Source organism: Tursiops truncatus, chromosome 1, assembly GCF_011762595.2.
Source record: "Tursiops truncatus isolate mTurTru1 chromosome 1, mTurTru1.mat.Y, whole genome shotgun sequence".
Taxonomy (NCBI): Eukaryota; Metazoa; Chordata; class Mammalia; order Artiodactyla; family Delphinidae; genus Tursiops; species Tursiops truncatus.
The window spans coordinates 101059836-101073582 of record NC_047034.1 but is presented as its reverse complement, the minus strand read 5'-3'; the positions used below and the strand labels follow the sequence as shown (position 1 = coordinate 101073582).

At 41.7% G+C, this 13747-nt stretch overlaps 1 protein-coding gene and 1 long non-coding RNA gene across 9 annotated transcripts in view; one reads left to right on the top strand and one right to left on the bottom strand.

Moving 5' to 3' along the window:
• Positions 1 to 2500: 2500 nt before the first annotated feature.
• On the bottom strand, positions 2501 to 5867 carry LOC141279739 (uncharacterized). Its single transcript, XR_012334497.1, has 2 exons — positions 5393 to 5867; positions 2501 to 3248 (listed from the first exon to the last, which is right to left on the bottom strand). It is a non-coding gene; the product is annotated as an uncharacterized lncRNA (long non-coding RNA).
• A 44-nt stretch (positions 5868 to 5911) lies between these two features.
• ABCD3 (ATP binding cassette subfamily D member 3) overlaps positions 5912 to 13747 on the top strand; it is an 82806-nt gene continuing 74970 nt past the window's right edge. For 3 of the 8 annotated variants that reach the window (XR_012334490.1, XR_012334492.1, XR_012334493.1), the window contains exon 1: positions 5912 to 6144. Coding sequence is in view for 4 of the 8 variants with exons in the window: in XM_019919949.3 (XP_019775508.1) it covers positions 6035 to 6144 (110 nt within the window). In the remaining 4 variants the exon portion in view is untranslated. The remainder of the gene's footprint in view (positions 6145 to 13747) is intronic. The other 5 variants (XM_073810805.1, XM_073810807.1, XM_019919949.3 and 2 more) reach the window with 4 other exon arrangements.

Genomic DNA, 13747 nt, shown 5'->3' with positions numbered 1-13747 from the left:
TTAGCATTTTAGGAGCTGTGACAGAAATCAGAACAGTGTGCCTTGGGGACACCAAAGAGAGGAAAAGAGAGTCCAGAAAAGGCTTCACAAAGGAATGTATCTCCAATACTTACTGATCAGAATTAATGCTCCTATATCCTACTGGAACTCTCTTTTATCTTGACTTCTCTGATTCTCATGTCTCTGCATTCTCATACTACCTTTTAAAGTATTCTCACTGTCCTGGCTCCTTTTCCTTCCTTTATCCTTAAAATGTAGGTGTTTCATAGGATTACACTCCACTTCTCAACTGCCCATTCTTCTTTTTAACTCTTATTCAGTTCCAAGGATTCATCTGTTTTGTATATGGAAGACCTCTAAATCCATGTATATTTTTTCTAAATGTGTGTTTGAAACTCTTATTATATTTGGAATTTTATATTTATTTGATTATTTGCTTAATATCTGTTCACCTACTAGACTGTTCTGGGTTAGGACTATTCTGTTTTTCTCACCTATGGCCTCAGTTCCTGGCACACAGTAAGTCATTAACAAATATTTTCATATGAATAAATGTTTAATACTAACCTTTTTTCCTATGAACTAGATCTTAATTTTCTGATTACGTACTGGGCATTTCCACTTGGTATTCCTCTTAACACTCCAAAATATTTGTTCAGGTTAACAAACATATGCCGTGTGCCAACAGTATATAGGGCCTAAAGATATATCTATTCTAAAGAAACAAAAAGCACAATTGTGTGTGTGAATGCTTTTAATCAGTATGACCTGCTCCATCAGTTTGGGGTAATAGTCACATATCATTTCATATCATTTATTTTTCCAATTAATTACTCAGTTAGGCCCTTAGTAGGAAAACCTGTGTCTTACCCTTGAGGCTGCCTTTCTCACCTAATTCACCGAAAACCACAGGCAGTAATTTAGCCCAGAGAAGTTAAAAGTTGTCCGTCTCCAGGTAAGAGAGGGAACTACTGCCAAAACTCTGTGGGTACTAGCTGCTGTTGCCATTGCGAGTTGGCTGTCCTCAGCATCCTTGCTCCCCTGTCATGTCGTCCTGGGTGCACAGCTTGTACAGTGGCTGAAGCATGGACTCCCAAAGTTTTTCTATGCTTTGATACTGTTCCCAAAGAACTCGGGTACTCCTAGATGGCTGAATTTGGATGGCCTTCATGACTTAGCCAAGTACTGTGCTGGAACCGGTTCTCCTTGTGGCCATGAGGCTGTTTTTGAACTAGTTCACCAGCCCAGGCTTCCTATTTCCCCTGGGAGTTTCTCTTTAGGATCCCGAGCTTATGAGACAGGACTATCTCAGTCTATCAGAAGGTTCTAATAATATGGAACCTCAAAAGGAAAGAGGTTGACATCTCAGTCTTTCTTCCCAGAAGGCAATCCTAGGCAAATTTTCACATTACCAATTTGGGCTAACTAGGGTTATTTGGAGGAATGGTCTTGTCCAGATGTCCTGTTACGTACTTTCCCCAATCCAATGGGTACCAAACTCTCCTATAAATGTGTCAGTAAGAAGGGCTTCTCAAGTGCTTCTTTTCTAAGCAAAGATGAACTGTTCCTTGTGACTAGAGGTGTTTACCTTGTCAGAGAAATGATTGGCTGTTTCTCTTTAAAAAAGTTTTAAGATCTGCCTCCCCAACACCCTAGTTCTACATTAATAGAACTACATATGAACATAAGTAGTACAAAGAGGGGAGTGATTAACTTTGCAGGGAGTGGGGGTGGCAGTGGGGGGAAGTGGTCAGAAAACACTTTGGGGTCGGAGACCATCAAAGCTTCAGCTTAAAGGATGTTAGGGCAGAACGGGATTGGTATTTCAGGTAGAAGGAATAGCATACTCGAGGGAAAACCACAGAGGGGAATAGAAGTGTGTCCTGGGGCAGAGGTAGAGTATACCTGTTGGAGGGGAAGAGTGCCAAGTTAGGAATTCAGAGAGGTAGGCACAGCTTATATCATTACTGCCTTTCTGTAAGATGCTAAGGGTCTTGGGGTTTATCTTGGTGATGAGGAACCAGTGAGGAATTTATTCATCTGCATCTCAATATCTTTCCTGCCTAGGTGTGCCATTTGTGTGCCCCTGCTCTCTGGGAAATATTATTATCCTCTCAGGCACTCAACCAGGAAATTTCGGAGTTAATAAAAAATTTTTCTTCCTACTAAGTAATGATCTCGCCCATCCCCACCCAATTTGAATCCACAAAGTCCTTTCCTTCCTGTTTGCTCTGTGCTGCACTCTCTCAGATGCCCACAACATTTTACCTATATTATTTCAAGAGTGTTCAAACTGGTTTCTCTACTTGATGCTTCGCTCCTTCAATCTGCCCTACACGCTGCCACTAACCCGGTCTTCCTTAACTGATGGCTGAGGTCACTACCCTTCCCCCAAACCCGCAGTACTCCCTCTTACATGCAGAAGAAAATCCCACCTGGTTAACTTAGTGTTCTAGATCTTCCATTAAACATTTCATCCTTTTCTCTCATTTCACACCCCTTCTTTTTTTTTTTTTTTTTTTTTTTTGCTGTACGTGGGCCTCTCACTGTTGTGGCCTCTCCCGTTGCGGAGCACAGGCTCCGGACGTGCAGGATCAGCGGCCATGGCTCACAGGCCTAGCTGCCCCGTGGCATGTGGGATCTTCCCGGACTGAGCCACGAACCCGTGTCCCCCGCATCGGCAGGCGGACTCTCAACCACTGCGCCACCAGGGAAGCCCTCACACCCCTTCTTGAACCTCCATCCACACCAGAGTTAATCATCTTCCTGAATCTGCTTTGTACCTTCTTGTCTCTGTAGCTTTGCTCCTATTATATCTTCTCCTAAAGCCTTTTCTTCCATCCATTTTTCAAGGCCTGGCCCAAATCACATCAGCTGCATAACATATTACTCCAAAATTTAGTAGTTGAAAGCAACGACCAGCATTTATTATCTTCTACAGTTTGTGTGAGTCAGGAATTTAGGAGCGTCTTGGTTGAGTGTTCTGGCTTGGGATGGTTCATGAGGCTGCAGTCATCTGAGGCTTGACTGGGGATGGCAGATCTGCTTCCTAAGCTGGGAACCTGGTGCTGGCTCTTGGTAGGAGTCCTCAGTTCTTCCCTAGGGCTATTTGTTCTCTGCACAGCTGGCTTCCCCAGCAGCAGGCAATCTGAGAGACCAAGGCGGAAACCACAATGCCTTTTATGATCTGGTTTCAGAAGTCACATACCATCACTTTTGCCATACTCTTTCGGTTACACAGACCAGTCCTAGCATGAGGGAGATTACACAAAGGCATAAATACCAGGAAGCAAGGATCATCTGGGACAGTGTTGGAGGCTGGCTGTCACAACATCTCTTCAAGAGGCTTTCTAGATTCCCTAGCTCCGTATGCCCCTCTCCTCCCTATTTCCAATAGTTCAAATTCTTTAAAAATCAGAGCTCCTGAAGATCTCCCAATTAATTCACACTTAAAAAAATCATTTAGTATTATAAAGTATAAATCCGAAAAATTGCTTTGGTTAATTATCAAAGGACACAGTGCTAAGGAACATTCTCTAAAATCCTAGGTTGACAGAAACTTCATTGTTTGGAACTCATATTAGTGAGAACAGAACATTCCTTTCTTGCCTGGGGGGTGTATACCCTACAGGTCACTTTGATTTAGAGAATTGGCTTTAATTTTCAGTGCGGGGGTTTGGACACAATACTCTACGTTAATCTTAAATTTATCTTTCAAGAAAATAGAACCACTAGTCTGCTTCTCAAGCCAGGTCTGATATTAACCCCTTTACATACAGATCTGATTTGCTCTGAGCCTATTAAGTACTGTTTTATTTAGAATCTACCTAAACGCTTCCCTTCCCCTGATACCATAATGATCCCCATTTCCTCCCTGTTTTGGAGACATACCCACAATTCCTCTGCTTCCTCTGCTGTGTGGGGTTTCCTTTGCTGCAGTAAGTTAATAAACCTAACTTTGTTGGGTTACAGGTTTGTCCCTGGTGGTTTTTATATGATGGGCTTTATGAACAACTAAAATTATTTGAGCTCATTATTAACTAATTTCATTTTTTTTTTTTTTTTTTTTTTGCGGTACGCAGGCCTCTCACTGTTGTGGCCTCTCCCATTTTGGAGCACAGGCTCCGGACACGCAGGCTCAGTGGCCATGGCTCACGAGCCTAGCTGTTCCGCGGCATGTGGGATCCTCCCGGACCGGGGCACGAACCCGTGACCCCTGCATCAGCAGGCAGACTCTCAACCACTGCGCCACCAGGGAAGCCCCTAATTTCATTTTTTAAGAATCACTCATGCTCCTTGAACAAGGGTATCTTTTAGAATATCTTGCCCAATGAGTCATTCTTATCTTTCCTCTGAACTATAGTCTACTTCCTAAATATATCTTTTCTTTGAAATATAATCTATTTACTAATTAGACATGTTTTGGACTAAACTTGCATGCCCTTCCTTCAGTGCTACAAACTCCAAGATGATACAGTCACTTTCTCCCAAGGTCCCTAACACTTTCACAGTACTATGCAATTTATTAGTGAATTAGTAACTTTCCCTCTTGTCTTACTGAGTGACTCTTGTAATCTTTATTAGGCAACTACCAATTTATATTGAGAAAACACCTAGGAAACTACTGTTTTGTGGGCTACTTCAGAGTGGGCTACTTTAATATGTGTATTATGCAAGGTTTTATGTACTTATTTTCTGACTGACACACTTGCTTTTTTCTCGTTTCCTCAACTAAAGACAGGGACTCGCTAGTCACTGTACATACCCGAGTCTAAATGCTAAGGATAAGAAATTCTGTATCATCAGGCCTGACAGAAGAATGCTGTAATCTGTAATGCCCGTCTGATTCTGAGAGTAAGGCCAGCATTAATACAATGCACTCTTGTTACGTCTGAATGTCCCTCTGCAAAGAACAGTGTTTCTCAAACTTTTTGTTTGATCAGATCCACATTAAGAAATAATTTTTTTTTTTTTTTTTTTGCCGTGCGCGGGCCTCTCACTGTTGTGGCCTCTCCCGTTGCGGAGCACAGGCTCCGGACGCGCAGGCTCAGCGGCCATGGCTCACGGGCCCAGCCGCTCCACGGCATGTGGGATCTTCCCGGACCGGGGCACGAACCCGTGTCCCCTGCATCGGCAGGCGGACTCTCAACCACTGCGCCACCAGGGAAGCCCAAGAAATACATTTTGTATCACTCCTCAGTACACATAGATATAAAAGACTGGTATAAAAATTTCTCAAAACAACTCCTTTACATGTAATGCACTCTCAGATTGTTCTATTGTGTTCTATTCTTCTAGATTTCATTAAAAAAAAAGAAGTGGTGGTCTCCATCTATCAAACCGATATCACAATCCCCTAGAGACTATAATCTATGGTTTAGAAAACACCGACTTGGCAAAAGGTTTTTGATTTGTAGTCATTCTTTCCACACTTCCGTACACCTCGGAGAGTTCCCGACAGCTGTTTTCATCTAAAGGATTACAGTGCCCTCAGTTTTGTGTAAATGCTCTGTAACGGGGCCGTTTCCCTTCTTCCTGGCTCCTTTAAGAGGGTGGTAACGGCCCATCCTGGAGGTGGAGTGGCAGGTCCCACGAAGCCCCCGGCGCAGGCCAGGCCCGCTTTTCCAGTTCGTGTGAAAGCCTGCGCGTGTGTGCGCGCGGAGGTGGGGGGGTAGGGGTGAGCTAGGGGCGACACACTGACCCAGCAGCAGCCAAGAGCAGCAGAGGGAGGCCCAGGGCCGTCTCCGAGCCCGCTTTCCCAGAGACCCTGCGAGGGTCCACGCGTGCGCAGAGCGCGTCCCGGGACCTTTCCGGCCTCCGTGGCGCCCGCGCGCGCTCCCCACGAGCCAAAGTCCGAGGTGGGCTCCGGCGCGCGGCCGGTGCGGCGGCGCGCGCCAGGGGGCGGTCCTGCGCGGCCGGCACTGCCCGCCCCCAGCGCGCTCCTGTCCTCCCAGTCTCCCCCGCGCTTCCTGCACTACGGTAGTCGCCGCCGTGTTACCGTGCCTGTCCCCGTCTCGCTAGCAAAGACTGTGCCATGGCGGCCTTCAGCAAGTACCTGACCGTGCGAAACTCCTCGCTGGCGGGGGCCGCGTTCCTGCTGCTTTGCCTGCTCCACAAGCGGCGCCGCGCCCTCGGCCTGCACGGGTAAGAAGGCCCGTGGCCGCGCCGCCTTCCCGGGCCCGAACGTGAGCTCCCCGCGCTCTCTTCTTCTTCGCCCGGCGGACGAGTGCCTTTGCCACGCGAGGTCAAGCGGAGAGGGGGCCGGCTGCGGCCGCTGCCAGGCTCCAATGTCAGGATGTCCGGTGTCCCCGCGGCGCGGGCGTCCCCCGTGCTCCCTGCGCTCCGCCGGCCTGTCCGGCTGCTCACTCTGCCCCCGGGTGTGCGAATCTTTTTCCTGCGCTCGCTAGCAAACCCGTGCCTCTGCCCCGAGGCCGTCGCCCCTGATGTCCTCCCCTTTCTTGCATCCGCACCACCACCTCCTTTTTGCATCAACTTTATGGGTGTATTCTTGTTTTGCCATCTCATCTCCTGACAGACCGTGGATTTGCTTTGTGGACGTGTATATGTGATTTGAGGAAGGGGATTGGACTCACCAGGCTGGAGGCTGTTGTCTAAGTCATTGGATGAGTGAGGTTTGGCACGATTCCTTAGTAGTTGCTGTTGAAAGTCGCGAGGATGGTTTGTGTGAACTATCCTGGGTCCATTTGGCAAAGTTGCTTTCTAAAGTGGTGTCCCCTTCGAGTTGGCCAGTGAACGCCCGAGCATTTCATCGGAAAAGCTGAATCGGTTCCGAGGTATTTGGAGGGCAAGGTTCGTTTCCCTGACTCGCAGGTGGAACGTGAAAGTGTGTTCTAGATAAGGATCCAGATCCCTTTTGATAATATTCCGCTGCTTCTCCCTCGAGAATTTTAATGTTTAAATTTAACTTTGGGAGATTGTAAGATTAGAGAAGGAAGAGAGAGAATTGAGTTACTGTTGTGGCGTTACAAGACATAATTTTTTATTTGCTGGGAGTCACTTTCCTTCAGCAAATGAATGAGAAAAGGCTACTTCCAACGCATTCTTGCTACTATTGGATATTTCATATTAAATCTTAGCATAGTGCTTTCATCCATTTTACTTCATTTCTTTGGGCAGGTACTGTTGCCTTTGGTTTTGACTTGCCTAATATATCTTATTAGTAGTAGATTTTGGACTAAAACACTGACAAGTGGCCTTCCTTCCCATGAAGTTCTTACTAACCTTCCCCTGGCTTCTTTATCTTATTAGTCTGAAGCAGTGGTCTTTCTTTTCCTTCCTAAATCTGCTTAACAAAGTTGAAAATGATTTGCTTCTTTGTCAGGACAGTACAGTACCTATTCACTTTTCCTCTCTTCAGTTTGCTTTTAAAATGATTTATTCTGGAAAATATAAACAAAATTTTCTGTTAGATTGTGTGCTTTCTGATCTCCCAGTTGCAAATGGAAGTTATTTATTATCTGGGAATATGCCAATAGAAAATGCTGAATGCTATAAAATAACTTTGAATTACATTTTTACAGAGAAGTGTTTTAGTGCATAGAACAGGTGTTTTAGTATGGGAGAGGGGGATTTGAGGACAGCCCTAACAGCTCTGGCTTGCTTTTATGATTTTTTTAATTAAAAACTTTGTTTTATTGGAGTATTACATAGTTGTAGAAAAATACATATAAGTGTAGAGCTTGAAGGGTTTTCACAAATAGAACTCACTCATGTAATCATCACCGTCATCTGCACCCAGATAAAAATATTATCAGCAACCCAGAAGCTCTTTTCAAGTCCCTTCCAGTCATAGCTAAAGTAGTTACTGATTAATAAGGCCATAGATTATTGAGCGAGGGAAATTTTAAATCTAATGGGAAATAGTAGCAATAATAGCAAGATGGTATAATGCAATCAGTTTTATTAAATAATTTAAGTGTTTATTCATTATTATATAAAATGCTTTACAAACCTCTTTTTGAGAAACTTTGTAAACTTTTTGGGGGATTAAATTATGCAACAGTTAATTTACTGAACAAAAGATTGTTGTTAATCTTTTGCACTGGCAGTAGTGAGGAAAATCTTTATTTTACACATTAGTTTGTGGGAGGAGAGTGCAAATTATGAGCAGATAAGCATGATGTTTAAATTACTGAGGTAAAATGGTTGAATTACTATAAAACCATTAAGAATGATGTCAAATCTATCTTTGTAGATAATATACTTCCATAATCATTTGGATATCTTTCAGTTGCTATCTTTGGCATCATAGTTTGAAGATGAGAAAATTCTAACTTTATATTTTACTGGCTTGTCGGGTGACTGTGGTAACAGGGCGAATTAATTTTACTATCTGGTGCCTAATGAAGGAACCTGTGAGTGCTTGACCTTTATTTGTCTATGCTATTGACAGTAGATTTGTCTTAGAAGATATTCCTTAGAACCAGATAGTTAATAAAGATAATAAAATCACTTTAAAAGTTACAGTGTCATTTTATTCCAGACATTGGGAGAATGAGTAATTTAATGTTCTGAATAATTTTTTAGTTACATATGATTTGACTGGGTGAAATTTACTTTTTATTATGGGAAATTGCACACACATTCAAAGTAAGCAGAATAATATAATGGACCTCCTATACACTTCACACAAGAAGTGCCGTTAACATCTTACCATTCTTGTTTCTTATAGCTCCTTGCTCCCCGCCCCTGATTTTTACAGATGTTTAGGTAAAATTTATATATATTGAGCTGTACACATCTTGTACTTTTTTAAAATAAATGGGTACGATAGTATAACACATCCCTTTCATAAATTAGAACATTTTCATCTCCCCAGAAAGTTCTCTTGTATTCATTCTACATGACCACCGTACTAACCTTTTTCACCCTAGTTTTGCTTAATCGTACATCTTATTTTGTTTATTATTTATATGGGGAACAGTGGAATCTTTTTACTCATGGATAAAGGAGACCATGTATTTCAGTGCAAAGGAAGTATTGAATGTTGTATTACTAGGTGCTATGGGATGGAGAGGTGTGTGTATGTGTGCGTGTGTGTTACACATACATTAAAAAAATATATGACATCTTTAAGTGTGAATTAGTTAAAAATGTAAGATGATGACAATGCAGTGTACAGACAGTCATATATTAAAAATTCTGAGAAAGAAGAGATTAATGTGTTTGGGAAGAGTTAGGGAAGGTTTTATGAAGAATGTGAGCTAAGCCTAGAAAGAGGGTAAGGAATGAATAACTGGAGATAAATTGAATGCCAGTAGCAGCCCTTATTAGATTTTTGTTGCATTTTATGGGAGGAAGAAGCTTGGTGGTACTCTTTCAGTTTAAACACAAATATAATCATGTTATTTCTTCATTAAAATCTTTCAGCTATTCTAAAATACAAAATTCTTAGCATGAGTGAATGATGTTCATGATCTGGTCCTTTGCTACTTCGACTCAGCCAGCTATATGGAATTAACACACTCTGAGTAGGACAGGCTCTGCCCAGCCGTTGCAGTCTTATTGTAATCACAGTCATCCCCACCACTTCTTCCCACCCTCTGATGTTTATTTTCCTTCAAGACTCAGTTCAGTTAGCACTTTCCTGTCTTTTCCTGATCTCCAAACTGATGTTGTTGTCCTCTGCTCTCAGGCTGCTCTAAGCATTCCCCTACTCTAGTTACCACTCTGTATGGTAGTTTATTTTCTTGGCTTCTACCTGCATCAGACTGTGAGTTTCTGGAGGACATGGACTGAGTCATCTTTAAATTCCTAGTTTGCACATGTCATAGGATAGACATTCAGTAAGTATTTATAGGGTGGACAAATGATGTAGGATAGTTGAAGAATTTTTTTTTGTTTTGTTTTTAAGGTACGCGGGCCTCTCACTGTTGTGGCCCCCGACGCGCAGGCTCAGCGGCCATGGCTCACGGGCCTAGCCGCTCCGCGGCATGTGGGATCTTCCCGGACCGGGGCATGAACCCGTGTCCCCTGCATCGGCAGGCAGGCGCTCAACCACTGCGCCACCAGGGAAGCCCATTTGAAGAATTTTTAAGGGTAATTGTCTGACAGGCAGTTGGAGATGGGGTACTAGTTCAAACATGAGTAAAGGCATTATCTTCAGAGAAGTGATAGTTGTGTACCTGAGATTATATAACAGGAACGGGGCGGGGGTAGGGAGGGGTAGGAAATCAGTGGGCCAGTATTATAAGGCAGGGAAGAGACCAGTCTACATTGCCAAACTATTTTATAATCTTAATAAAACCAAACAAAGAACAAAAACAGAACAAAGCAGTTTTCTTTCTCTTCCCATGAATGCTTGTCAAAGTTCAGATTTCTCTTCCTGGATTTCAGAACCTTCCTTTATCTGGTCTCACCTTACCTGGCTAATCTTTTATTCCATTGCCTGCCAGTGACTACTCTCTGTTCCAAATAGGCCAGTTTCTGCACTGTTTTCTGAACAGGCCACACTCATTCCTGGCTTTGGAGCCTTATTCATGATATTAGCCATGCCTGGAATATCTCTTCCTGTATCCTCTGTTCTTCAACTCTTATCCTTTAAGGGTTACATCAGGGTCACCTTTTCCATGAAGTAATTTTAAACAACCCCTTTTTAATCTTATGAACCATGTATTTAGGTGCTTTTCTTTTTTCATCTATTAATTGTTTGACTGGGTATGATCTAGTTGTTAGCCATCGGAGTGTAGCCATGTCCACCAGCTTATGGGGTCCTCCTTCGTCCTTTTTCAAATCCCCAATCTATAGATGGTAGGAATAACCAAATATTTTTGGAGAGTTTCAGGGAGCTTGTGTTTCTCTTAGTCATGCCTTACTTCTGTGCTTCTGCTCTATTTTAGAACCCACTTGTATGTTGTCTCTTGAGCCTGTCATTTTGGTATCTGCCTTGATTCCTCCAAAGCATCAGTCACAAAGCAGTATTTGTAGTAGAGCTTTACTGAAAATTTGGGAGTAGTGGCAGGGATTATATTGCAACATAGGGAACAGCTTAAAATGGAGAAGTTCTTTTATTTACAAGTTTCTTGTACATTCCCACTGTTGGAAATTTGTTGTCTGTTTTCCCCTGAGCCTCAGCCCTGTGGCCTGTTGCTGGGTCTTTTCTGTACCCCTTGGATGTTTCCATATCTCTAGCTTCTACTCCCTGTACTCTGTCCCCACTAACCTCCCTACAGCTTTCCTGCATACTGAATTCAGCTTTCCTTCTTGAGATCTGCCCCTTTCACATCAAGCTTTAGAAGGGGCTGGCTTCACTTTTCTCAGTTTCACAGGCCCACTGAATGTTCTGCAAAGTACAGGCGTGTGTCAGGTGAGGGGCTGGAGTTGCATGAGACCCTTAGGATGAACCATGAGTGGATGTTGTAGGGTTCATCGCCATATGGATCCTCAGAATAAAAAGGAGATGCTTAAGCAGCTATAGGTAAAGAAGGCCTTAAAGGATTTGCCAGGAAAAGCAGCTCTATACAGAAACCAACTGATGCAGGTCATGTTCTCAGAACTGTGCAGCTGTCTGTGGTATGCTGGGGGTAACTGGGTACTGACTTTTTAATTATTATAATTAAACTTCTCAGCTTTGGGCACATTAGCATCATTGGCCAGGCATTCCATTTTAGGGCTTTTGCAGTTGCTTTTCCCCTGCCTGGAATTCTCTTTCCCCATACATCCTCATTGTTTTCCCTCCCATTTTTCTTAGAGCTGTGGTTACTGTTTGTTTTAAATAACAATTTTTTTCTTGCCACACATGTAAATGTGTCCTGAAGTATATTATGAGCTCTTTAGGAGCCGGGCCCCTTCTATATGCATGGGTAAAGCAAGTCTTAGAAATTTATAAAAATAGTATCATTATTTTATAACCTGCTTTTGACAGTTAACAATAGAGTAGAAACATTAAAGACAATTTTAAGAAATTAAAAATCACGTACTTTGGTGTACAACAGACACTAACACAGTATTGTGAAGCAGTTATACGCCAATAAAGATCTATTAAAAATCATGCATAATGTCATCACCATAACACACATATTGTTTTAGTTTTATTACCTTTTATTATTTATATGCATATATTTTTACACAGTTATATACATGGTTTGCTATTTTCGTTTAAAGCATAGACATCATTCCTGTGTTTCTACATGAACCTCATTACTATATTTTAAAAGAAATACATAAATACTCCTTTGTGTGACTATATCATAATTTATTTTACCTTTAAATATTTGGTATCTAGATTGCTTCTGTAATTTTTACAGATAATACTGTGTGTGTTTGTGAGTGAACATTTCTGTCTCTGCTGAATTATTTCCTTGGAATAAATTGCCAGAATTAGGATTAATGAATGAAGGTTATAAGCTTTCTTTAGTTTTTGTGGAAAAGGAAAACATAAACATTCTGGAGCTACACAAATTCCACATATTACTTTTTAAGAATCGTGCCATAGAGTACTATGAATGAGTGCTAATTTAATTCTCTAATCATCATTAAGGGATGTTTGAATTTTTTTGGAGGGGGAACTACTTTAGAGATGTAAAATAATGTTTCAGGATTATTTTAATTTCCAAGAATGCATATTTTTATATGCAGAAACCTGTCTTTATTATGGAGGCACTCAGCATAGTATAAAACATGGTCTTTGGTGTTAGATATGGGTTCAGGTTTTTATTCAGCCATCTGCTAGACCTGTGATCTTGGTCAATTTACTCAGCCTCTTTCAGCCTCAGTTTTCTCATCTGTAGAACAGGGATAATAGTATTTACTTAATCAGTAGTTGTGAGGATCAAATGAGAAAATGTCCTAACTCAATAGCTGGAACAAAGCTCAGTAAATAGAAGATAGCTTTAGCTTTCCCTGTGCTTGCCAAAGGACAGCAAAACATCCCATTGTTATGTACTCAGTAACTATTGAGCCTTCATAAAAATTTCCTCAAATATGCCCACCAAAATCTCCCTAAAGAAACCTTTCAAATTGATAGACTCATTCAGAGTTGGAAAGTATTTAAGTTACTTTTATGTGACATGGTTTCAGTCCTCTGTTTTTTCAGTTGTTGCTTCCTGAATATGATACTCTATTTCTCCACCCCTTAAAGGGAGGTCTGAAACTGAATTCATTATTCTAAGTGTGGTCTGACTGACAGAGTGGAGTGGGCTGTTACCTGCTTTGTAAATCCAAAACTTTTGTTAAAATAGGTGAGGTTACGTTCATTTTTGTGACAGTCAGTATTCTTCACTCATATTTTAGCTTGCACAATTGTTTTCCCTTCCTTTCCCCTTCTTAGCTTGCTGTGTTTGATTTTTTTTTTTTTAAACCTGGGTGTGAGTATTTACAACTTATCTTTGTTTGGGCACATCACTTTCTCCTAAATTTTTTTTCATCATGCACATTAAAAAAAAATTATTGGAGTATAGTTGCTTTACAATGTTGTGTTAGTTTCTACTGTATAGCAAAGCGAATCAGCTATACATATACATATATCCCCTCTTTTTTGGGTTTCCTTCCCATTTAGGTCACCTCAGACATTGAGTAGAGTTCCCTGGGCTATACAGTAGATCCTGCACATTTAATTAGTATTCTTTCTGTATATTTTGTCAATAAGTTATCGGACAGGACTAAGTATAGAACAATGTATTTATGTCACTATCACCTTTCTTTTAAATGATACCTTTTGGGGTTGTACTGGTTCTCATCTTTAACTTACCTGGTACCTTTTCACACCTTTCCTTCTGGTGATATTTGG